Genomic DNA, 12,573 nt, shown 5'->3' with positions numbered 1-12,573 from the left:
TACATTCTGAACAATTGTGAAAATATGTTTTCTAGGTCTCACACCTAGAATTACGAGATGAAACTTTATTTTGTTTGTGTGATTGTTTTCATAGGAGGAGGAGTAGACCCACGAATGTTAACTGAGAGACTAGAGGGCATCACATATCCCTCTTATGGTCCTAGTTCAGTATCACCTTCAGATAGTAGCTACTCATCTCATGTAAGTTATAGCCTCACAACTCTTATCAGTCGCTTTAAGTATGGTCTGTAATGGTTGGACTCTTGCTGTAGGTTTTGCAATTGAAATAAATGGAAGGTTGACAAATTACATATATCTGTCTTGTCATCAAATTGGTTAACATTCTTAAACATGTTAAATGTATGTTTCAGCGTCCATAATATCATTATCCTTTTTTTTGTAATTCTATGAAGGCCTATAGCTTTTATTTTGTATATTGTCTATGAACTTGTAAACATGAACGTTCCAGTTGCAGCTGTTTTACACCTGTAATTCAGCAAGAAACGCGTTTACTGGTCAAAAAAATATTCTTTTTGATTGAATTAAAGTGTAAATATTGAATGGCTTGTATTGCTTGTATATTCGAAAAAAATACATACTTGCAAATAATATGCTAATTCATTGAATGTAATCATGCACATTCCTTGTTTTGACTCAGCTATGTTTTTTGTATGAAATATCTAGACAAGATTTGATTTAACATTTACGACGAATAGATTATGATTCCAGAGTGATAGTAAGGAGTATGAGCTGTCTTAATATTTCAGATTTAACCTTAACGTGTTGAGACTGGTATATTCTATTTTATTGTTATAAGTAATGATTAGCAAATGCAGAGAGAGGAATATTTTTTCTCTGAATAATCTTACTGATAGGATATACTCTGAAGGAAAATAAGTAAAGTTCTTAATGCCCTGTAATGCCTTATTTTGTTTTTCATGAACTTTGTAGAGAAGGGGAAGAGGAAGAAAAGTCACCGGAGAGATTCAAGTAAGTAGGGAATAATCCTGACATTAATTTATCTTGATCTGATTTTGGTGACAATGAATCAACAAGGAAGTTTTCAAACGAAAATCGGAAACCGATTAAACTAATATAATGTAAATGGAGGACGCCATTAAACTTGTACTGTCATTTGATCTGACTGTTGAATGTACCAAAAATATAACAATCCCTAAAACTCTCCAACAGTTAATTCTCGACTTTTAAAAAAGAGGTTTAAAATGGATAATATTGAAAATTATAGCAACAATGTTGAAAATGGTAATAGTACTAAACTTTGTTTATCAATAGCGCATATCATTATCAGAAAAATATCCGTGCTAAATTAAGTGATAGAATAGGATGAGATTAAAATTGCTTCTTTAAATGATTTGTGATTAAATTTCTCTCCGATATGAATTTCCTTTACCTGATCTGCAGTATTGTATTGAGCAGTATAGGTTTGTAAGATTGTGAAGTTTACCTTTCATGTCCGGTACCTTTTCCTAAATTTGAATATATTCTTGTAAGATCTAAACTTTACTAGAAAAATTTCTAAAATGACGACTTTTTTGTCCTCAGCTTCAAGTTGCCTATGACAACCATCGCGCAGAGCTATTGGTTGGTATTTTGAGAGGGCGTGGATTGACTGCACGAGATTCGACCAATCTAGCGGATCCTTACGTCAGTGTGTGCCTATTACCCGCAAGGGGGTAAGTTTATCGAAATAAAAAAAAGTAGAATGACGGAGTTAAAAGTTGGAGAAGATAGGATAGGAGCAGGAAAATTGATATTTTGAAAGAAGGCCCTCAAAGATAACAGAACTCGAATGTTCAAAGTATACTTTGAAAGAAAATTGTTTTGGTCATTTTTTATATAGGCCTATTGGATACGATTTGTTCCTCGATCGTGATATGTCCAGTTATATTGAAAGAATATTGAAAACATTACGATCGTTCTCATATTCAATTAGTTAGTCCACGAATCATACACATCTGATTCGACATCTAATTTATTTTTCAAATTCAAAGCAGTCCGGAAGACAGACAAAGATCTCGCTACGTGCCTCGAACACTAACACCAGAATGGAATCAATCCATCATCTTCCGCAACTTAAGACATAGTCAAATTAGATCCAGGACCATCGAAGTCAACGTATGGGACTATGATCGAAGTTCTACTAGTGAATTCATGGGACAGGTGAGTCTTTACAACCATGACATTCATCAAAAACGTTATTCCTTTCATATAGTTTGTTACCTATTTTGAAGGCATTTCTTGATTTAAAATGTGATTATAATGTTTGATGGTAACCGTGGGTGTGAAAAAACTCAAGAAGGAAATCAGCAAAGGAGAAGATTTGATAGGACAATAAGTACACTCTAACAACAACAAAAAAAATTTTTTATTGGTCAATCATGACTTTAATACTACCTTATTAGGTTATACTAGATCTGTCTGATGAACGCCTACTCACGAACCGTCCTCGATGGTACCGTTTAATGGATGTACCAATGCAAGGTAGTCAGCAACCAGGCAATTCTTCTGTGATGACACCACCATCATCTTCACCAGGCAACAGACAAGGGAACAGAAGAAGTCATCATGATCAAAGGTTAGACAAAAATTCACACAAACTACAGAGAAAAAAAAGTGCATCATCTCCATAATCACCAGTAATGAGAAGATTTATCAATTCGATTTTGCAACTCATGTCTTTATAAGGTATCTTATTCGTCACGAGTGAACAATGACCACATTTTTCATTACCTGCTAACTTACCATTAGCTTTTGGTCCATTAGCTTTTAATGTGAAACAAGAGCATTGTTTCCGCCAACAGTGCAAAGTATTTCCGCTATCCTCCAACTGCCAATATTTCATCATTTTCTTTCCTGTAGGTCTTCTGATGGCAGAGGAGATTCTCGGTCGAGACGATCAAGCGGTGATCGTAACTTTGATCCGAGAAGCGGTGGTGGAAGTCACATGGGTGGACGAACTGGAAGTCGAGGAGACATTAACAATGGTGATCGTGGACGAGATGTAAGAAGTAGTAATGGATATGATAGACCTCCTCGGTACACTGGTCATCATCACCATCATCCAGAGTCAGATTCACCAAGCTCCAGATCATCAGGCTATGAATACGATACCGATCGGTCATCACAGAGTGACCGATCGATTTCGTCAACGCAAGGTACCACTGAGTGAAAGAAGTTTATCATTAAACACAAATAGATCACGATCATCAGTTTTGCTTGTCATTTTATCAATAGAATATAGCACGTATTTTGCTACCCATAAGCATTTAGATTCCTTTTGAATTATTTTGGTTTATGATTTTATTTGATTTTGTTTTGTTGGTGAAAAATGCTGTGAGTGTGATCAAATAAATTCAGTAGAATCATTTCACTTTCGTTTAAGAGCTTCACTTGCACATGGTCATGAATCAAAGTTTGTCAAAGGAACACCAATAGATGAGCGCTAATAGTGGATTCTTAATGTATATTTCTTCACCATGAAAACTGGACTAACAGTCCCAACCCGTATGACTGTATGAAGAAAAACTTCTCCGAGTCGAAATTGGGATAGCATTACAATATCTAATCTTCTTTCAATAGATGTTCTGCTGTTTTGAGATTGCTTTAGTTTGGATAATCCCTATAGATCCGTGCCAAACGCATGGCTTTCCCTTGAACATAATAAAATGAGTTTAACCCAAATATCTGATAACTATGCCCCTTTACCCCTCCACTGCTGCAGCATGACGAGCGACCAAACAGACAACTAAATTCGGGAAAGGTATGAACAGAAGAAGGTTTAGACGCCAATAATTTTATTTTCGTGCATCCGTATATAACCCCGTGTCCCATGTATTATCTCCTTCCTCGGTTATATCAGATCTATTTGTTTATTTTATGAATCATGTTGATATATCTTATATTTGTTATCATTTCATTAAATTGTGCCCGTTCCCCTTGTAAATTCCATTATCCGTCGTCATCTTAGAGAAGATGTCGTGCTAACATCATCGCTATTGTCTTTCATACTTCATAATTTTATTTCTGCTATATTCTGCTAGTATATGTTTTCATATTAATATGTTTATATTAGTATATGTTAATAGAACTCAATGATGATACATGTAGGTGGAAGGATGTCTTGATAGGGGAGTTGGGCAAGCGACCTAATTTGGAAGTCTACTTGTTTTTCTTAAATTGATTATAGAATTACCTTTCTTTTGATACTCTTCTTTCTTCAATCTTTCTCCTCTTTTACCTTACTTGAAAAGTTGGTATAAGTCGGTCGCCCCTACCCCCTCCCCCTCCATGGCACTCTTAAAATAATGTATGTCTTTTGATTAACAAAAAAATAATATATAGCTAATTTTTCTTCTGAAGCAATATAGCAGTTTGAAATAATATTCTTCAAAGCAATGAAAATAGGATTATCGATTTAAACATGGTATGGCGTAAAAGATTAATAGACATATATATATTTTTATATGTGTGTAATTTTCATTATGCCTACACTATTTTGTATACATCTATATATTCTCTCATCGTAGCATGCCCGTGTAACAAAATTGTAATGTATTGTACTATGCTTATTAAGTAACATTTATTCACTACTTTTCAAGATTAATATTGGTTATATCGAATAGACGATGTACTGCATAACTTTAAATCAAATATGATAGTGATTTAGAGATGGTTAACAGAATGGGTTCTCGTCCGTGCATTGTGCATTGACGTTATGATAATTACTTACCCTTGGCCTGAAAATAATTCTTACTTTAAATTGCATGGTGAAAATTGAAGCTCTTCTCCTAACTGAAAATGGCACTAATAAAAGAGCATACGAAAAGCTAAACTAGTGAATTTTGTTAAAAAGGTGAAAATATAAAAATACGCCCGAAAATTATCGGAAGAAAAGGGGTACACTATCTTGAAAGAGCCGACAAGTGACAACATTTCAGGGTGGAAATAGCTCATTCTTCTGAACTTTTTTTTCAAGGATTTGAATTATTTCGGTGAAGCAGTAATATTCACGCCGTAATACAACGCGATTCTGATGGTAGTGTGTTAACGTTCATGTGTGTAAAATCATCTTCCTTGTAACCAAATAATTTGCAGCAATGAAGATATTATACACTGAATCAGGAGTCAATTCCATTTTCGATTTCTTGTATAAAACTGAATGATTTGTAATTGTATATAAAAAAAATGAGTTATGGCAAGATCAGTTCTCTCATTGCGTATTCAAATTGAAACGCAGAGAAGTATTAAACGAAATAATGGGAAACCTAAAAATGACAAAATTTTTCATTTAAAATCATCACTGTTTTGCTTATTTAATTCAAGTCTAGCGATGCTTCAATTCTTGGTTCAAAAGCATCGCCAGCTATTTTCAGATTTAGGATGTGTGTAAACGATGCCTCCGTAATTTCTGGTTAAGTAATATATGATTATCCTGATTTGATCTTAATTTTTTGCATCATATTGTTTTCCTTACAGAGCACCATCGAAGTAAAAAACTTGATAGCAATCAACCACAAACTAGATCACACGTTCATTTCAGTCGTACACATGAGAACGATAGATATAAACGAGGTAAACATTTAATGAGTTGTATAGTCATGATAATAATGACGGTTTTTATAGTCTTAATTAACTACGTAAAATTGTGAGAGTAATATATTCTGATGAAGTTTTTCATTTAATTAATAATATTGATCACTCGATTGAATATTGAATTTTAATTGATGTAAAAGAATCTTGTGCATATGCACTTTTGGGCGGAAAGTTTGGAATAAAAATGTAAGTTTAAAAACCAATGGGGTACATGCAGCTTCCATTCTACTGTGTGCGGCTTTGTGGAATGTAATATTCTGGTAGAAATGTTCCGTAAAGTCAACATTTATTCTTTGTTTCTTTAAAGTACATGCAATGTTTTTATCTGTCTCAATGGATGCAAATAATCATCTCATATTGTTGGATAACTTCAACTAATTATTGAAAAAATACTGTCTCTCGTCTTCTGCAGATATGAACTCCTTACCCGAAACTATCCCTGAAGCCCCTAGTATAGAGACCCCTCCCCCAACCACTACAGTGAGTACATCAGTAAAGATAACAGTCACTGCTAAACCAATGTGTAGTTTAGCTGGGCAGAGAGCGAGCAGTATGCAGTCTGTAGTCAATGGAAATGGACGGGTAGGTCGTCAATAATATTAACTGATTTCTCATTAGTTTTAAAACGTACTTTTCATTTCAAAATTACAGTACTTTTGATAACATTGATTTACCTTTGTTTTACTAAAAATGTTATTTATGTATGTATTCACATGCGAAGATCTATTTGTATATTCCTATGATTATGTTCCATTCGTAACCGAAATTAGATTAAATTCAACATGTATACTTAATTCTAGACAAAAAAACTCCGATGTGTACTTAATGATACCATTGACATTATATTCATATGTGTCTCATGTCTTAAAAGTTTATGACATCACTGGTTAATTGCCATTATCTCATAATTTCAGTGAGATTCTTGAAATTGATTAGCTTAGATGTACTGTCACTGATCGTTGGTATTGTTTTTTTAGAGAGAGAGAGAATGACAACTTCTGTATCAGTACTGAAAACTTTATTAAATATTGGATCTAGAACTTTGATTTTCTGAGTAAATTCATCAGCATTTTTTGTCGTTTTCATATAGGTTGTAATCTTTATCAGGTCTTTGAAATAACTCTTGAAGCTAAACGTGCTCGTTTTAGTTGTTTGCATATCTTAGATAGCTTGGTCAATTCAAAATTTGATAAAATGTATTGCCAGTGTAATCAAATATGATACAGCTGAAACCAATAACGTAATACACGCTCGTTATTTCCATTTAGGTTGTGACATCTCTATCAGATAGTAATGGAATAGCAACAAAAACATCATTTGAGCAGCGTCCTGTAATACGAGTAGATGAATGTACTGAAGGAAAGACTGAGAGAGAAACAGAACACCAGGAGGCTGGTAGCAGAGTTCCTCCTCTTTCTATCTTTAACTATACCAGTACTGATCCTGCATCTAGAGCACAAGGTTTTTCATCTTCCATTGAATATGTTCTTATTTGGAGTGACATGTCATGTAAATTATATTTATTTGCGGGTCTTATAGTTACATAGCAACTTTTATAAGAGAAATTAAGAATGTTATCTTTAGAAATTATTGTAACTTACAATTAGATTTGAATGGCTAATATCATTACACTAAGAACACATTTGTCAGAACGGAAATAATAATTGTTTCATTATATACAGCATTTGAAATTTGCAAATCACATTCAACCAAATTGCAATAATTATTTGTCGTCATTTGGAACTATCGAGACGAAAATTGCCTTGTGGTTTCCTATACATGTTTGTTTCCTTCCTTCCCTCTTGTCCAGGGAGTCAATTATCTAAATCAGGACCCATACCAAGTCAAGATCAGATAGGGAAAAACCAACGTGAAGCCATCATCCATGGTGACCCAAGACAAACTAACAGGTACTCACAACATTTCCGATTAACCTTACATGTAGAAATTTAATTGTTAATCGCAATGCTTGAATTTGCTGGGACGTAGAATTAGTTTACATAGATTACGTGAACCCATCGATATGCTTAATCTAAACTCCCCATAAACAAAGTTAACTTAAAATATTCTTCGGGCTATATTGGCAAGAAGCTAAATGTCAATCTTGGGTTGCTAACTAAAATACAAAGATTATTCCAAACTCAGTTATTTTTCAAACTGTACTATTGCATTTCTTTTGCCACATGCAGTCTAAAGTTAGCTCCAATGAAGAATGGTACATCATCAACACACTATCGGTCTACAGGTAATATACAGGAGATGACGAGATCATTACCTACCAGTAGCAAAAGAGCAGGTAAACAAATTCACTTTTGATATAGAATAGTATCAAAACTATATCAAGGATTATGACTAGTGACTGGTTCAGCGCTACAGGGGACATGCAGTGACCACCCTAAGAATTTTCAAGTATTGAAAAAAAAAGAGGAGAAAGGTTAAAAAGGTGGAAAAGGAGAAAGAATCAACTAAAATAAGAGGTCTGGGTAGTGAAACATTTATTATTCTTGTTATTCCATTAAAAAGATGACGTCATATCTGTTGCCACCCCTGATCAGTGATATTATAGGAATAGAACAGTCAAAGTTGTTATCAATCCGTTGGTAGAAACTAACACAACAATATCCATTATAAAGTGCAGTTTTAGATACAGTATGGACATGATGAGCACGATCTAACCAGTATGATTAATCTATAATTCCATTTTCAGAATCAGTTGCTGAAATAGGCAACACAGACGGTCCTGATATTGCCGAAAAGAATCTACAAAATCACAAGAAGATGTCAGAAGTCGACAGGTAAAGGAAATTTCTTTCGATTTTCACAAGTTTTTATACAAAAGCTTTTCTGAACATTACAGGGTGAAAGATATGAGAAAGACATATTACAATTTTAAAACAAAGGTTTGATGAAAATTGTAATGCAAATTTAAAAAAAATCTAAGTTTACAATTGTTATTTTCCCGGCTTGCTTAATTTTACTAGACCCATGCACTCCTTCTCATTTTACACTTTAATTAATTTGACTCGCTCTTATTTTCCTGGTTTTATTTCTGCCTGAACTATGGGAATAGAAGTCTTCTTACCGCCAACAAGATTGACACCGATTTAAATTTCGTTACCCCAGGTACTCACCATGGATAGAGAAGCAGAAGTCACCACCTTCTCACCAGTCATTGATAGAAAATGCACAAGAACTACCAATGAAGAGTCAAATGAAGGCAACCCTGGTAACGAGGTTGGCAAGAGGTGATCTTGGACCTGGACAAGTAGTTGATCCAGAGATGCCAAGTAAGTAGAAGAAAAGTAACAAAATATTATCACAGGTTTACCTTGGGTAGATAATGGAAACATTTAGTTTCTTTATGTGTTCCATCATGTTTTTCCGAATTGTTTTAAGGCATCTAGTGTCGCTTTACTTTCAGTTATGGTGATTTTATTTTGTTATTCACAAATAAATACCGAGGTAAAATGGCGAACTAAAGAATAGTTTGGGTGGTTGAACGCAGGTAGTGGTATCTTAAATGTACATAAATTTACAATATTTGTTTTAATATTGTGGGTATCATTAATTTAAAAAAAGATTTATAGTATAAGCTTTGTGATTAATCTCTTATTTTTGTGTTTTTACTTCAGGACAAGTCGATCTCATTCTCCTCAGAGGTAAGTGATTCAAAACTTATTATAATTAGGCTTATCAAATCCATTGTGTTTTAGATATTATTGACCATATAGAATTGTACTGCCTTTTACATTCACGGCTTTATTGTTTGAACCCCTTACATGCCTGATGCATTTGAAATGTGATGTAAGAATATGATACCAAGTTCCAATTTTTCTGAAATAAGGTATGCTTGGATAACTTAATGACTTGGGGCCGATTTCATAAAGAGTTACATTTATTGTAACTTCGCCATTGTGACAACTGCTTTGGTAACCTTGATTGTGATTGGTTTTTGAGCCCTGTTACCATGGTAGTTGCAATAATGAAAAAGATTTAACAGTTGAAAGTCATTTATTAAACGGCCCACAGATCTGGACATTGTACATTTAAAAGTTGTTGTGTTTCCACAATGTGGAATATTATTGTTTTTCGGAAGTGCATTATTTTTTTGGTCTTTGTTAGCGGCCTGCAGACATAAAAACAAATATATTTGGGATGTTATAGCTTAGTGCTCTCTTAATTGAAAACTTCGGTATTCAATCATTTTGAGTTCGTATGTCTTATTTTTTTCAGGAGAATACGAGATATCTGGTGAGATGAAGATAGGATTTCGTCGTGAGTTGAAGACTGAAGGACAGAATTTATATGTTCAGATCTTTCAATGTAGAAAGATAAGACATAAAGGAAAACCAATGGACCATCCTGGTGAGTTCATCGATTCTTATCTGAAATTTCCAGTTCTGCTTAAGTGTATTTACATCTGTATAATATTAAAAATAGTCTAATAAAACATTGCACAAAACGAATTTCTTACCGCACAGATCAAAATAATTTGCATAAAATGGATTCGGACAAAAATAATGAATCCAGAACTAAGCATGCCTATTTTCAAGTTATCAAATAAATTGGCAAATTCTCTCGAATTACTGTTGAGAAACTTATCAGTAGAGAGAAATCACTCATTCTCATATGCGGATGCATGGGAGCCGAGCCCCCCCCCCCCTTCCCAATTGGCGGAGCAACATAAAGAAAAGGAGGAAAGAAAGGGAAAAAATAAACAGATGGGGAAAGAGAGAAGGATAAAAAAGAAAAGGAGAAATTAGAGGAGGAAGACTAGAGAATAAGATAAGGGGAAGACTTGAAAAATAAAAAAAACTCTTATGTCACTATATAAAATTCGCGCTCGCATCGCCTGTTCGATGAGATACATATGTTGCTTAATAGGCTGATATGCAGCTTAAAATATCAAGTTTTTATATCAATATATAAAACTTATTTCAGCTCGGACATTGAGCTTTCATTATTTTGTTTGATCTACAAATTGTTGTTTTTAAGTGCTCCGTAAATTGTTCGTTTTATGGTCTGAGTCAACAAATATGGTGTCAACATTTCAGCTCGCGCTGCGCGATCGCAATATTCGATTTGTCAAGTATCTATTCTCTTCTTGTAGTTCCTATTCCATAAAGTTCTAAAAATATCCTTTTCAGGTTTGATTGTCAAAATGTGAGCATATGAGCTAGCGCTTTGTGCTCGCGTTTTCATTGGTGAGTTATGTATACCTCTATATTAATTCTATTACAAACTACTTAAAATCCCTTTTTGACATTGTGTCAAAAATTTCGGCTAGCGATTTTCGCCCACAATAATTGTTAATAAAATAACCCTTTTATTCTATTCATAATTACAAAAGTGCTTAAAATGTCAAATTTTCAGGCCTCAATATCAACGAATTTCACGCTCTCATTAAGCTTATTAGATTAGTAAAGAAGATAACAACATTTTAATTAATTTATAATAACTAAATTTTCCCTTCTTCAGAATGGAAAATCTTGGCTTTGGAAGAGGAATAGATGATGACAAAATTTCCTTAGAATGTCCCGGTCCTGGGGCAAAATAATAATAAAATGTATCAGCTCGCGCTTCGCGCTAGCATTTTATATTAAGAGCGATCAACATCCTACACAGTGCTTGAAATAGTGCTTACATTGATCCTTTTACGATCGGATTATAAAATATTTTCAGCTCGCATTTCTGATTTTCATGATAAAAAAGTGTATTCAGACGAATGCTCAGATTCTGTCTAGCTCTGAAACACACGCACGCATGCTTATTGAGATACGCAGCTCGTTCTTTATTCAAAACGTTTTTAAATCATCCAGTTTCAGATCAGAATATCAACAATTTTCTGCTTGGCTTCGCGCTCGGATTATTAATGTAGGAAGATACCGAATTACACTTCTTTTTTCATAATTTACAAAAAATTAATATGAGTGTCCCGTCTTTAGGTCTGAAATCTCATTTATTTTGCGCTCGCGCTTTGCACTTGCGTAAATTGTTTAGTTATAGTAATTATCTAGTTACATACGCATCATGTTCAGGATCACAACAATGACCAGAATGTTTAATTTTCAGGACAAAATACATACAATTTCCAAAAAAAAATAGCTCGCGCTTCGCGCTAGAACTATTCAACAAACGGCTAATGAGATTATTACACATGTATGTTTTATAAGAATAAAGCTAAGAAGTGACTGTTAGGACTACCGCTTCAAAGAAACAAACAAAAATCAACTTTGAACGGAAGAATGGGAAAAATATGGGTTACAAATTTCCCCTTCCATTGGCGGAAGCTAGATCTGCCCCCTGCATTCTTATCTTAGAAATGTTTCAAATACAATGCCGATTATCTCTCTGTCCACTAGATCTATACGTGAAGGCATACGTGGTAATGGGAGAGAGGAAGGTTACTAAGAAGAAGACTCGAGTTTGTCGCCAAGAAAAAGATCCCACCTTCAACGAGGTCTTTGTCTATCATACCAACGTGAAAGGAATTGCCATTGAGGTAGGTAAGGATAATGACCATGATGGTCATGGTTTTTGGCAGGGATGGAGTTCCAGGCAGAAGGGGTGACTGCCAACCTATATCCCTTTTGTATGAGTGCAAAAGAAAAGAAAAAGACAATAAAAGAGAGAATAAAACAAATATTTAAAATACATGGCACTGCACCTGGCCATAAATGAGTATTGTGAGGGTGTTGATGATTCTACAAATATTTCTTCTGATGGACATGCACGAAGGCCAATATCACGACCGCTTTAACTGTATTCTACAATTTCTTCTTTGTACCAACCCCCCCCCCCTCCCATTCCTATGGGTTTGACGTTCTGAAAATTCTGAAAAAAAGGACCACGTAAACCTTCTAATAACTCAAGAGCAAGACGTTCGGTTGATATTTTTCTAATGTTCTTTATTAGTATCATTACGAGCTTTTGTAATAGTACAAAATATGGATTTGATAT

General features: G+C 34.3%; 1 protein-coding gene across 3 annotated transcripts in view; it reads left to right on the top strand.

Moving 5' to 3' along the window:
* LOC121410223 overlaps window positions 1-12,573 on the top strand; it is a 41,122-nt gene that overhangs the window by 25,633 nt on the left and 2,916 nt on the right. The window contains exons 12-27 of one of the 3 annotated variants that reach the window (XM_041602161.1): window positions 95-201; window positions 952-990; window positions 1,564-1,694; window positions 2,016-2,181; window positions 2,424-2,596; window positions 2,881-3,176; window positions 5,497-5,592; window positions 6,026-6,195; window positions 6,882-7,074; window positions 7,424-7,523; window positions 7,803-7,909; window positions 8,321-8,408; window positions 8,737-8,900; window positions 9,246-9,272; window positions 9,847-9,978; window positions 11,976-12,115. In XM_041602161.1, the coding sequence (XP_041458095.1) occupies window positions 95-201; window positions 952-990; window positions 1,564-1,694; window positions 2,016-2,181; window positions 2,424-2,596; window positions 2,881-3,176; window positions 5,497-5,592; window positions 6,026-6,195; window positions 6,882-7,074; window positions 7,424-7,523; window positions 7,803-7,909; window positions 8,321-8,408; window positions 8,737-8,900; window positions 9,246-9,272; window positions 9,847-9,978; window positions 11,976-12,115 (2,129 nt within the window). Of the gene's footprint in view, window positions 1-94; window positions 202-951; window positions 991-1,563; window positions 1,695-2,012; window positions 2,182-2,423; window positions 2,597-2,880; window positions 3,177-5,496; window positions 5,593-6,025; window positions 6,196-6,881; window positions 7,075-7,423; window positions 7,524-7,802; window positions 7,910-8,320; window positions 8,409-8,736; window positions 8,901-9,245; window positions 9,273-9,846; window positions 9,979-11,975; window positions 12,116-12,573 lie in introns of all 3 variants that reach the window. The other 2 variants (XM_041602162.1, XM_041602160.1) reach the window with 2 other exon arrangements.

The sequence above is a fragment of the Lytechinus variegatus genome, chromosome 3, assembly GCF_018143015.1.
Source record: "Lytechinus variegatus isolate NC3 chromosome 3, Lvar_3.0, whole genome shotgun sequence".
Taxonomy (NCBI): domain Eukaryota; kingdom Metazoa; phylum Echinodermata; class Echinoidea; order Temnopleuroida; family Toxopneustidae; genus Lytechinus; species Lytechinus variegatus.
Note: the sequence above shows the minus strand (reverse complement) of the source record. Positions and strands in the feature narration are given on the sequence as shown.